Here is a 13,426-nt window from a genome sequence, read left to right on the forward strand (position 1 = left end):
TCCAGTGACAAGGGGATAACAGAGTATTTATCCTAGAGCTATGTATACCTATGTTCACCCAAAAACCTACACATCAATGTTCACAGCAGTTTTATCTGTAATAGCCAAAACATGGAAACAACTAAAATGTCCCTTATTTGCCTACAAAAGTCCATCTAGTCAAAGCTATGGTTTTTCCAGTAGCCGTGTATGGATGTGAGAGTTGGACCATAAAGCAAGCTGAGCGCCAAAGAATTGATACTTCTGAACTGTGGTGTTGGAGAATACTCTTGAGAGTCCCTTGGACTGCAAGGAGATCAAATCAGTCAATCCTCAAGGAAATCAGAACTGAATATTCATTGGAAGGACTGATGTTGACGCTCAAACTCCAGAACTTTGGCCACCTGATGCAAAGATTGAAGGAAAAGACCCTGATGCTGGGAAAGATTGAAGGCAGGAGGAGGAGGTGACAACAGAGGGTGAGATGGTTGGAGGGCATCACCGACTCGATGGACATGAGTTTGAGCAAGCTCCAGGAATTGGTGATGGACAGGGATGTCTGGCGTGCTGCAGTCCATGGGGTCGCAAAGAATAAGATATGACTGAGCAACTGAACTGACTGACTTAACAACCATACCATGGAATTGTGTGTGTGTGCTTAGTCACTCAGTCGTGTCCGACTCTGCAACCCCATGGACTACAGCCCACCAGTCCATGAGGATTCTCCAGGCAAGAATACCAGAGTGGGTTGCCATGCCCTCCTACAGGGGATCTTCCCAACCCAGGGATCGAACCCAAGCCTCCCACACCACAGGCAGATTCTTTACCATCTGAGTCACCAGGGAAGCCCAAGGATACTGGAGTGGGTAGCCTATCCCCTCTCCAAGGGATCTTCCTGACCCAGAAAATCGAACCAGGGTCTCCTGCATTGCAAGTGGATTCTTAACCAGCTGAGCTATACCATGGAATACTACTATATATTAAAAAAAAAAAAAGAACAAAGCATTTATATATATAACAACTCAGATGGCTCTCGAGGGCATTACATTAAGTGAAAAAAGTCAATCTCAAAAGGTCACTTAATATATTGATTCCAGTATCTATTGATTCCAATATCTCAAATAAAATATTCTCAAAATGATGACGTTTTAGAGACAAAAAACAGAGTAGGGTAGGATAGCCAGGGGTTAGGAATGGTGGGGGCAACAAGAAGCAGTGTGACTACAGAGCGGTAGCACCAGGGAGATCTTTGGTATGAAGGATTAGTTCTGTATCTACTTGTAGGATAAAGCATACAAAAATGGACATGTTGTAGCAATGTCAACTTCTTTATTTTGAGATTTTGTACTATAGTTATATAAAATGCAATCACTGGGGAGAAACTGCCAGACTGGTGACATGGAACATCTCTGTATTATTTTTGCAACTACCTATGAATCTATATAATTTCAAAATTAAGGTTTTTTTAAAGAAAACAAAAGGATAAATCTTATCCCTTCCCCTTCCTGACTTTCCCTATCTACTTAGGCTCCATAAACCATTCACCTCTAAAGCCATACTGTGGAGCAAAACATGGTTTCAGGTCCTAGACAGAATGAAGAGGGTACTGGCATGGGAGGGCTGCCCAAAGCAAGACATCAGAGTGTAAGCAGAGAGAGGAAGTTCTCCAGATAAAAGGGCAGTTCAGCAGGAAAGTGTCAGAGCCCAAGCAACATAAAGAAGGGTCTATGCTGTGGGTGAACAGCAGCCTTGAGCAAGGTACCAGAACTAAGTGGTGTGAGGACTGAGCATGGACCAGCACAGTGTACAAGGAGGGATCCAAGTGGTGACTGAGGCCCAGCACAATTGCCAAAGACATGCAGGGGGAGGAAGGCATCCACACAGGAGACAAGGGATGGCTTGCACTGCCATGGAGTACAGGAGCTGGGTGAAGAGAGTATACCTGTATAGGAAGAGGAGAAGGGCAACAGTGCTAAAGGGAAAATAGTTACATACAGGGGTTGGGAGGAGGATCTGATCAATTAAGTAAATAAATACATTAAGAATAACAGAATCAGGCTTATTACTGTCTGAGAAAGGACTCATAAAATATGGGAGGAAGCAAACTAAAATGTACTCCATGGTAATAGACTATAATTGGAGGTATCAGTGTGAACTCATGGTTTTCAATACTTATAGATAAATGGATAATTATAGATGTAAATGTATGTACATATATACATATAAATGTATGTAAGTATGTACATATATATATACTCTCTGGCTTTATCCACTAACAGTCCTGGGAGCAGTTATACTCCACCAGCAATGAGCAGCACACTGAGCACTTAGATCTTGGCTTCTAAATACCATTCTCCACTAAAATGAACTAGGACTCTTTAGAAAAAATGTCTGATTCCAGGGATGGGCATGTAAAATACAATATAAACCTAGAACATCTCATGACTTAAAGGAAGTGCTCAAGGACTGATGGGACAGGTCAAAAGAACACAGAAGCCAACCTGAAGAGGCTCGGATTGGCCAAATCATCAACTAAGCATTAATCATAGTAGTAGATTTTACCCAGTGAATAAAACTTCAAAATCAATATTGGTACAAATAAACAAATGAACAAATTTCAAAGTATGATGAGGGATAAGATTAACTTTACACTGGCAAAACCTGGCAGACCCTAGCTCAATTAACTGATCAAAGTGAACCATCATCAGAAGGGGGAAAATAAAAATCATGTGCCACCTGTTCAAACCCAAACCACTTTTTGCAATACACCTGCCAAAGTAACAACTTAAGTCTAAGAGGAAAAATCATATAAACCTGAACTGAATGACATTCTACAAAATAAATGGCAATTTTTACGTATGATGATCATAAAATTTTTAAAGAGAGGAACTAACCCAGACTAAAGAAAACTAAAGAGACATGACAGTTAATGCAATGTATAATCTTAATTGGATCCTTCTGCAAACAAACTTTAATGCCTGGAGAATAAGTAGATGAGTAAGGATATAAAAGAGTTATGTAAAGAACAAATGTATGGATACCAAGAGGGAAAGGGGATGGGTGGGAGAAATTGGGAGACTGGAACTGACATATATGCACTACTGATTCTGTGTATAAATTAGATAACTAATGAGAACCTACCAGATAGCACAGGGAACTCTACTAGATCCTCTATGGTAACCTAAATGGGAAGGAAATCCAAAAGAGGGGATGTATAACGCATAGATGATTCATTTTTGCTATACAATAGAAACTAACACAACATTATAAAGCAACTATACTCCAATAAAAATAAATTAAAAAAAAAAAAAGAATACAACTAGCCAACTTGACCTAATTGACATTTACAAAAAACCCTCCCGACAACAGTCAGACTCCACATTCTTCTCAAGTGAATACAGAGCATTCACCAGGTAACCACACAGTAGACCTTGTAAGACTCAACACACTTCAAAGGACGTAAGTTGTACATGTATAGCCTCTGACCACAATGACTAAATATCAATGACAAAAAGATACCTGGAAAACTTCAAATATTCAGAAATTAAGCATGGGTCACAAAGAAATCACAAAAGAAATTGAGAACTTTAGAGCTTAAAATGCTTACATCAAAAAGAAAGATCTAACTACCAAACCTTCTACTTTAAAAAGCTAAGAAAATAAGAACAAATTAAAATAAAGTAAGCAGAAGGAAAGAAATAACTTGAGAGTAAAGATGAAAGTTGAAATGAACAATGTGTGTGTGCATTCAGTATTGTCTGATTCTTTGTAACCCCATGAACTGTAGCCTGCCAAGCTCCTCTGTCCATGGAATTTTCCTGGCCATGACTGCAATTTCCTTCTCCAGACAATCTTCCCTCCCAGGGATCAAACCATGTCTCCTGCATCTCCTGCACTGGTAGGTGCATTCTTTACTAATGACGCACTAAAACCAAAACTTATTCTTTGAAGAGACCAGAAAAACCGACAAATTTCTACCCAGATTAATCAAGAAAAAGACAACTGGCACTATCAAGGTGAAAACAGAAATTATTACAAGTCCTTTAGACAGTAAACGAATTGAGAAAATATTATGAAAATTTTTGTTCAGTCAAAAAATGAACTCCTAGGCATATACCCTGAGGAAATCAAAACTGAAAAAGACACATGTACCCCAAAGTTCACTGCAGCACTATTTACAATAGCTAGGACATGGAAGCAACCTAGATGTCCACCAACAGATGAATGGATAAAGAAGCTGTGGTACATACATACAATGGAATACTACTCAGCTATGAAAAAGAACACATCTGAATCTGTTCTAATGATGTGGACAAAACTAGAGCCTATTATACAGAGTGAAAGTCAGAAAGAGAAGTATAAATATCGTGTACTGACACATATATATGGAATCTAAAGAGAGGACACTGATGAATTTATTTTCAGGGGAGCAATGGAGAAACAGACATAGAGAACAAACCTGAGGACACAGTGGGAGGAGAGGAGGGAGAAGGGGAGCTGTATGGAGAGAGCAACACAGAAATCTACAATGCCATATGCACAACAGACACCCAATGGGAATTTGTTGTATGACTCAGGGAACTCAAACAGGGGCTCTGTGAAAGGCTGAAGGGTGGGGTGGGGAGGGAGATGGGAGGAAGGTCCAGGAGGGAGGGGACATGGGTGTACCTACTATGGCTGATTCTTGTTGATGTATGACAGAAAACCACAAAATTCTGTAAAGCAATTATCCTTCAATTAAAAAAAATTTTTTTAATGAAAAATATAATTTGTCAAAACTAAATCAAGAAAAAATTTAAATCTGATTAGTTTTTTATGTTTTAAAAGTTAAATATGGAAGTAAAAACTTTCTCAAAGGAAACTCAACCCTAGATTGAGTTATTGGTAAAGTCTACTAAATATATATTATTATGATAGAAATAACACGAATTTTCTATAAACTTTCAGAAAATAGAGAAGGAACTATTTTTTTATGAGGCCAATATGCCTAAAACAAGACTGCAAGAAAACAATATGCCTCATAAACATATACATAAACATTCTTTTTAAAAAAAATCAGTAAACTGAATTCAAGAACATATAAAAAGGACAATGTATCATGACCAAGTACAATTCATCCCAGGAATGCAGGATTGGCTTAACATTTGAAAATCAGTAAGTTCACTTTAAGAAAAAGAAGGAAAATCATATGATCATCTAATAGATGCAGAAAAAATATCAATGAAGTTATACATCCATTCACAACTTTAAAAGAAATCTCAGCAAACTACAAAGAAAACATCTTCCACCTCATAAATAAACATAACCTATGAAAAATTTATAGCTAAAACAATTATTAATGGTGAAAAACTCAATACAGTCCCCTAAAGATCAGGAAAAAAGCAAAAATATTGACTCTTACCACTTTTATTCAACACTGTTCTGGAAGCCTAGTCCATACAATAAGGAAGAAAAAAGTAAAAAACATATAAATTGGAAAGGAAGATTTAAAATGTATGGACAATAGGGACCCTGAAAAAAACAGAAGGAACCTTACTAGAACAGGTACATATAACAAGATCACAGGATACATGGTCAACATAAAAACAATCAACTGCATTCCTGTGTACTAGTCACGAACAATTAGACACTGAAGTTTTTTTTTTAAACACCATTTACAATAACATCTTAAACATGGAATACTTAAGGATAAACTTAACCAAATAAATATGTCCAGAAATTCTGATAAAAACTATGCCAAGAGAAGTTAGAGAAAAGCAAAATAAACCTAACAATACATCATGTTCATGGACTGGAAGCCTCTACTTTTTAGTTGCTGGTTTTTATCAAGTCAATATATACAATCAATGCAATCCCAACTAAAACCCAGATAGTTCATTTTACAGAAACCGAAAGGCTGATCCTGCATTTTACATGAAAATGCAAACAAACTAGAACAGTCACAGTAATCTGCCAAAGAATAACAAAACTGGAAGACCTACACTACCTGATCTCAGGATTTTGTATAGAAAATATACCAATCAAGAGTAATACTGATGCAAAGACAGAAACTAGATTAAACAAAATGAAAACAGAAGAGAAATAGCTTAACTTCTATAAAAATGTACCCAGAAGAAATTAAAAAAGACTTTTTTAACAACATTCACAGTGACTTTATTCATAAAGGTTGAAAACTAGAGGTAATAAATAACCATAAAGAGGGAAATAAAATTTTAGGATAGTATAACAGAATGTTAATCAATAATGAAAAGAATGAACTACTTACTGATAACACTAAACCAACATGGAAAACTACAGAAACACTATGCTGAGCAAAAGAAGCTGGAGAGAAGCGTTACACATGATTCCATTCATACAGAGTTCTCACATTAGAACTGTGTCTGACTCTTTGCAACCCCATGTACGGTAGCCCACCAGGCTCCTCTGTCCACAGGATTCTCCAGGAAAGAATACTGGAGTGGACATCCATTCCCTTCTCCAGGGAATCTTTTCAGCCCAGGAACTGAACCCATGTCTCCCACACTGCAGGCAGATTCTTTATCGTCTGAGGCAACAGGGAAGCCCAAACTTCTCAAGAGACAACATTAATCTATGATGGGGAGGGTGGGGTATGGGGAGGGGAATCAGAACAATTGTTGTGGAGTGGACTGACCAAGAAGAAAACAAACTTTCCAGCTTTCCAGGATGATAAAAATATTCTATATCTTGATGCGTTATGGGTTACATACAAGTTTATGCAGCTGTCAAAATTCTGAATTGTAACTTAGGATCCACATTTCACTTCAAACTTTTTCTCAATTAAAAAAGATTTCTTTCACTCAAAAAATATATGACTGCCTACCACAGCCCAGTTACTGAGAACATAAAGTTAAAATACAAGTTTCAGAAAAGAGACCTCATGGTCTCACAAGCAAAGAAATGAAAAGTTAGTTATTATAATGAAAAATTACACAAAGGAAAAGTTTTAAGAAGTGAAAAACAGTAGACTGCCAAACAAAGAATATTACAGGTATATCCAACATGTACAGAAGAGAAAAAATCATACTGGACCTGGGCAACTAATCTAATTTCAATGTACTTAAACTATGAAGTGGGCAGTAGGGCTTGCAGGGGCTGGATAAGATGAGAAAAGACCTGATTCAAAGGCTCTTTTAGCCCAAGCAAAAGAGTGCATTTCAGCTTTTTAGCAAAAAGAAACCTCTGAAAATTTTCTGGGAGGAAAATGATAAGTATAAATCTCATTTTGAAAAGATCATTATAGAAATCATCTGAAAAACAGACAGGTATGGCTCAGGTTACAATCAGTCCAAGAAGAAAGCTATTACCATCAACAGACTATTTTATTCTTTTCAATCTCACATGCATTTGCCAAGGCGAACATTTAGGGCACACAAAACACACAACTTCATAAATGTAAAAGAATAAACAATCATACAATATACATTCTCAGACCATAAATGAATTAAAACTATAGATCAGTAACAAAAAAATAGCTGAAAAAATCCCCAAAACTTGGGAGATTAAGTAACACACTTTCAAATAACACATGAATCAAAGAACGTATCTCAGAAAAAAAAGATAAAATGAACCAAATGAAAATAAAAATACAACTTATCAAAAGTTGTGGAACACTGTGAACGCAGCGCTTAGAGAGAAATTTGTATTACTGAACGCTATATGTGTGTGTGTGTTCAGTAGCAAAGTCGTGTCCAACTCTTCTGCAACCCCATGGACTGCAGCCCACCAGGCTCTTCTGTCCGTGGATTCTCCAGACAAGAATACTGGAGTGGGTGGCCATGCCCTCCGCCAGGGAATCTTTCTAACACAGGGACTGAACTTGTGTCTCCTGCATTGGCAGGTAGGTTCTTTACCACTAGTGCCACCTGAGAAGCCCAAAAACCATGGGTGGCAAATTAAATCCAAAATAATATAAGAAAAGATACCAAAAAAATTAGAGGAGAAATCAATGAAATTGAAAACTGGAAAACAACAGAAAAAAATCAAAAGCTAATTCTCTAAAAATTAGTAAGCTTTTACTAGGGGGAGGTAACAATGGAGAACTGGTGTTAAGTGGGTATAGAAATTCAGCTTTGCAAGACAAAACAGTTCTAGAGATCTACTGTACAACGAGAGTGCAATTAACTGTACGCTGACACTGGATATAATACTATATGCTTAAAAACTGTTAAGACAAAGAGCAGCCTCTACTCACTGCAACTAGAGAAAGCCCGCACACAGCAAGGAAGACCCAGTGCAACCAAAAATAAATAAATAAGCAACTGTTGACATACTTAAAAAAAAAAGGCAGCGAGCCTCTTGTCAGGCTAAGACAAAAAGACATAAATTACTGATACCAGAAATTAAGGTGGGAACATCATTACAGACCTCATGGACACTAAAAGGATAATAAAAGAATACTATGAACTCTATGCCCACAAATTTGATAACCTAGATGAACTGAACCAATTCCTCAGAAGATACAATCTGTCAAAACTCACATAAGAAGAAACATACAATCTGAATCTATAGCTATTAAAGAAACTGAATTACTAACCTTCCAAAAAGCAAAGTACCAGGCCCTACAGATTCACTGGTGAATTCCATCAAACACTCAAGGAAGAAACTGTACCAACTCTCTACAATCTCTCCCAGAAGACCGAAGCAGAGTGAATATTCCTAACTCATTCTATGAAACCAGGGTTACTCTAACATCAAAACAAAGATACTGCAAGAAAAGAAAACTAGACCAATCTATCAATCCTCAACAGGTACTAGTAAAGTGAATTTAAAAAATGTATAAAAATACTATACACCACAACAAAGTGGGATTTCTTCCAGGTATGCAAGGCTGATTCAGCATTAAAAAATTAATTAATGTAATTCATCACCATCAACAGGTAGAAAAAGGAAAAGGCTACTGCAATAGACTAGGTAAAAGTTGGTGAGCACGTGTATTAGAACACAACTGTAAGTAGTTATCCACTCATTCACATCATGTGCTAACACATGGGCCATAATGAAAAATAAGACAAAATTCATGCTCTCAAAGAGCCTACTATCTATTACAGACAAACTGAACAAGTCCCTACTGCAGGGAGTAAACCTAGACTGGACAGAAGTGGCAGGCTGATGATGATGAAGCACTAATCAGTTTAAAAAACAGAGAGGGGTTATGATTAAGGGGAATATTACAAGTAGGATACATGAAGGTCCTAAAGCAAAAGAAAAAGCACAGTATATCAGAAGTACTGAAAGGATGAGGTTTAATATCACGTAAAGAATAGAAGATTTTATGACAGTAGTAGTTTTGCTGATCATCAGGTAAAAATAAAGACACAAGAAGGCAAAAAAAACCACTCAGCTTCTCAGACTCCCCGCCTGCATCAGCACCATGCTCAGGAAGGCCCTGCTCCTCTGCCTGGTTTGCCCTGGCTGTGACTTATCCCACACTACTCCCAAAATTCACTACTGACCTACAGTCAGTCAACCACTGAACTACTAGACTTGATCAGTGACCAAAATACAGAAACTATCACTGACTTGTACTTAAAGAACACACAGACTTTTGCATTGCTTACTGATGTGGAATTAAATACGCTCAGTACTGAGAAAGAAATCACTGAGGCCAGAGCTGATTACAATTCACTTCACAAAGATAATTTTGGAGTGAAGATTATAAAGAGGTCATTGCTGGTTGTTCCAAAGAGCCTGTGACTGAAGCACCAAATGAGCCCTGAACCTTCAGGGGAAGCAACAAGTCCAGCTCACTGTTTTTGTTTGTTACTGTTGTTGTTGTTTTTTTTTTTTCCAGAAAATGTACAACTTTCTAAAAAGATTGTGAGTCTCTGAACAAGCCTACTATTCCATTACAGAAGCTTGAATAACTACAAAGACTGTGAAACATAGCATGTATCCACTTGGGGATAAGCAGAAACTATACACAGAAGAAGGGCATCTCATAATATCGTAAGCATGTCCCATTTAATGTGGGCTCAATAAATGCTCCTTTGAATTGAAAAAAAATTTACGGGTATCTACAAAAGAGTATCTTAGGTGATGACCTGTGACATCAAGGTTAAACAGGAAAGACTGAAAGGGTGAAATACTTTTTAAAGATAATGAAAAAATAAAAGAAGGCAGGAATTGCCAACAGTTACAAAATTTGAAGGAAAAATTCTCAAGTACATGATTTTTTTCTAGCTATGCTCCAGGTTCAATCCTTATACTTTTTTTTTTCTTCCAATCCTTCTATTCTTTAAGGAGAAATCCGAAAGTTAAAACAAAGTATCCTTCAAAATTAAGCACTTAAAATTTAACACACAGTAATCCTGACAAATGTTATCCAGAAAATATGCTTCTAAAATGTACATAATACAAAAACTTAATTTTGCCTTATCATGATTTTTATCAATATTTGGTATATTTATTTTAGAACACACATTTGAACTATTTATATTCAGATTTTAAACATTTTTTGAAATTTCTTCAATGACTGTATCACTTAACAGAAAATTAATTATGTTTCTAACTAAGTTTAATATCTTATAAAGGAATTACTTACAGGGACATTAAGTGCATACTGTAGTCCTTGAGGAAGTCTTTCATGTGTTTCCATCTGCTCTTCATCATTTTTCACTGTCTCCTCATGGACCATGAGTTCATCATGTGATATCATATCCTGTTGTCTCATTTCACTTTCTTGTAACACTTCATCTGCAGCAAGGATCTCCTGGTGAGGCATACTCCGATCTTGAAGCACCGATTCCTGCAGTTCCCCAGACACGGTAGACTGGCCAGACACTCCACCCATTACAACCATTGCCCTGGAAGACTGCATTTCGTCTATGCCGCCACATTTAAGAAATAATCCTTCCAGTTTGTCGTCAATGTTCATGCTTAAGTATAACTGCCTAGAAAGACCAAGTTTGGCAACAAAGCATAATAAATTAGTTTTATATGTCTACTTGAATTTTTTAAATTTCAAATTATGAAAGGTATCCATACTTCAATAAAAGTTTTATTCACATAATTCAATATTGCCTCCAATTTAAAAATTACCAGTAAATTTCCAAAAGCCGGTAGGAAACACAAATCTTTATTTCTGACATTAAGGCACTAATCTATTTCATTATGAAAAATGAGCATGAAATAAAGCAAACTGGGAGAAAATATTTGGAACACCAGATGGCTCCATATCCTTTAATATATTAAAACATCTTAAAATTAAAATAAGAAATAACATTAAGAAATAAACTGAGAGAATACTATCAGGCAAATCATAAAGAAAAATTAGAAACAGTCACTAAATATATAAAATAGTAGTCACAGCAGTATCAAAGAAATGAACATTAAAACCATATTTTATCCCCCAAATTGATAACAACTCTTAAAAAATACATCCAAGGTTGAGCTCACAGGGAAAAAAATCTACTGACAGTGGGAGTACTTTAGTTCAACTCTTTCCAAAGGTAATTTGGTACACTGTATCAAAACCCAGAAAAATGCATATGTTCTTTGAACTGGTGATAAATAATACTTTTAGGAAACTACCCTGATGAAATCAGAAATGCATATAGAGATATGCATGAAAAATCACTATGGCAGTACTTTAATACTGAAAAACTGGAATTACACTAAGTATTCAACAAAAAGAAACTGGGTTAAATTATATCAATATGTACATTTTAAAACTAAAGTAACGGTTGCCCCACTCAATAAATTTACTAAAAATTATTGAATTGTACTCTTAGAATGGGCAAATTTTATTTTATATAAATTATATCTCAAAGTTTTTCTTAAAAATAGAATCGGAAAAGTGGCTATGCTTGTGTGAGGAGACTGTTGATAGGAGGTAGGAAAAGTGGGCTATCTGGGAGCAGACATTTTTTCTTGAGTGGAATGCTGGCTATACAGGTGTGCCCACTTTGTAAAATTTTAAGATGTGTATCTGTGATATGCACACATTTCTGTCAGTTATTATACTTCAATAAAAAGTTGTCTGTTTAAATTATAAAAAAAATACAGTCAAAAAATATTCTTGAAAAATATTTTAAAATTTTGGCAAACAGCCCAATATATTAAAGGAAATGTGTATGTAAATATGTGTCTGAATGTATACAGCTTTACTGAAAATGCTAACATTAATATTACCACTGGGTAGTGAAATTACTAATTTTTTTCATACTTGTATTTCTCTCTAATTTGAACTTTCTATAAAGTAATTTTATTTCTTTTAAATGCTTTAAATTTGTTAAAATGGAAAAAGTATTTTCATTACTAATATACTCTTAAATAGTTGCGCATGATTAAATTTAAGAGGTCATAAGAATTAGACCTTACTAAATAATTACATTATCTTTTTTCCCCATTATTATAGGAAAAATAGGCAATATTAAGCCTGCTCTTCTAACTTTGGTTGCTATAGATTCATACTCCCTTGTGTTACTTGAGGAACTAGCATAATAATCTTGAAATCCAAAGACATTTTACCTTAAAGCCTGTCAAGGCACTGGTATGGCTTGTTTTTTACCAGGCTGTATAAAATAAACACACACACTCACCCAACATGAAAGGACTGTATTAAGTATAAATCAATGAGGTAGTAATGGTTACTACTTTAATCACAGCTTTCAAATGTTAAATTTAAATACACTACTGAAATCTAAAGTAATCTTTCATTTACTAACATCGTCTAAGGAGAAAACTTTATTTAAATGTACAGCTCAAAAAATGGGGTTTTCCAGGTGGCTCAGTGGTAAAGAATCTGTTTGCCAAGCAGGAGACTCGGGTTCAATCCCTGGGTCAGGAAGATCCTCTGGAGAGGGAAATAGCAGCCCACTCCAAAATTCTTGCCTGGGAAATCCCATGAACAGAGGAGCCAGGTGGGCTAGAGTCCATGGGGTTGCAAAAGAGTCAGATACGACTTAGCAACTCAACAAAAATACAACAGCTTAAAAACAGCTCACATAAACAGTAACATAAACAAAAGAAAAATGTAATTCATACTTGCTGTGTCTTCCCTGGAACCAGGTAGTATCATAAATCCAGAAGACATACTGGACAAAGGAACAAGAATTTAATTTCCCTTTTTGAAATATTTTAGTAGTCTAAATGACAAATATTTAAAATACATCACCAAATAACTATCCTCTTCAAATATTCTATTTATTACATGTCTTAGAGAATAAACTATCCTACAACTAATAAACTTAAGTCTCCTAGGGTTAAAATTTGCTTATTTCTTTGGAAATCCTTACCAAATCAATTATATACTTCTAATCTATTTACTGTTTTCCTAAAGGACTCAAAAGGGACCAATATATACACAAAGCCACCCTTTACTGCTCTGACATCTGCTATTGCCACATACATCATTATTAAACACACACACACACACACACACACACACACACACCTGGGAGCTTTTAAAGAATATGGGAGAAGTAAA

General features: G+C 35.9%; 1 protein-coding gene across 9 annotated transcripts in view; it reads right to left on the bottom strand.

Moving 5' to 3' along the window:
- The window catches only part of ZNF148 (zinc finger protein 148), a 142,841-nt gene that overhangs the window by 70,656 nt on the left and 58,759 nt on the right, over window positions 1-13,426 (bottom strand). For 7 of the 9 annotated variants that reach the window (XM_070370486.1, XM_070370455.1, XM_070370505.1 and 4 more), the window contains one exon: window positions 10,541-10,889. In XM_070370486.1, the coding sequence (XP_070226587.1) occupies window positions 10,541-10,873 (333 nt within the window). In that variant the 5' untranslated portion in view covers window positions 10,874-10,889. Of the gene's footprint in view, window positions 1-10,540; window positions 10,890-12,984; window positions 13,035-13,426 lie in introns of all 9 variants that reach the window. The other 2 variants (XM_070370474.1, XM_070370466.1) reach the window with 1 other exon arrangement.

Source organism: Bos mutus, chromosome 1 (assembly GCF_027580195.1).
Source record: "Bos mutus isolate GX-2022 chromosome 1, NWIPB_WYAK_1.1, whole genome shotgun sequence".
Classification (NCBI taxonomy): domain Eukaryota; kingdom Metazoa; phylum Chordata; class Mammalia; order Artiodactyla; family Bovidae; genus Bos; species Bos mutus.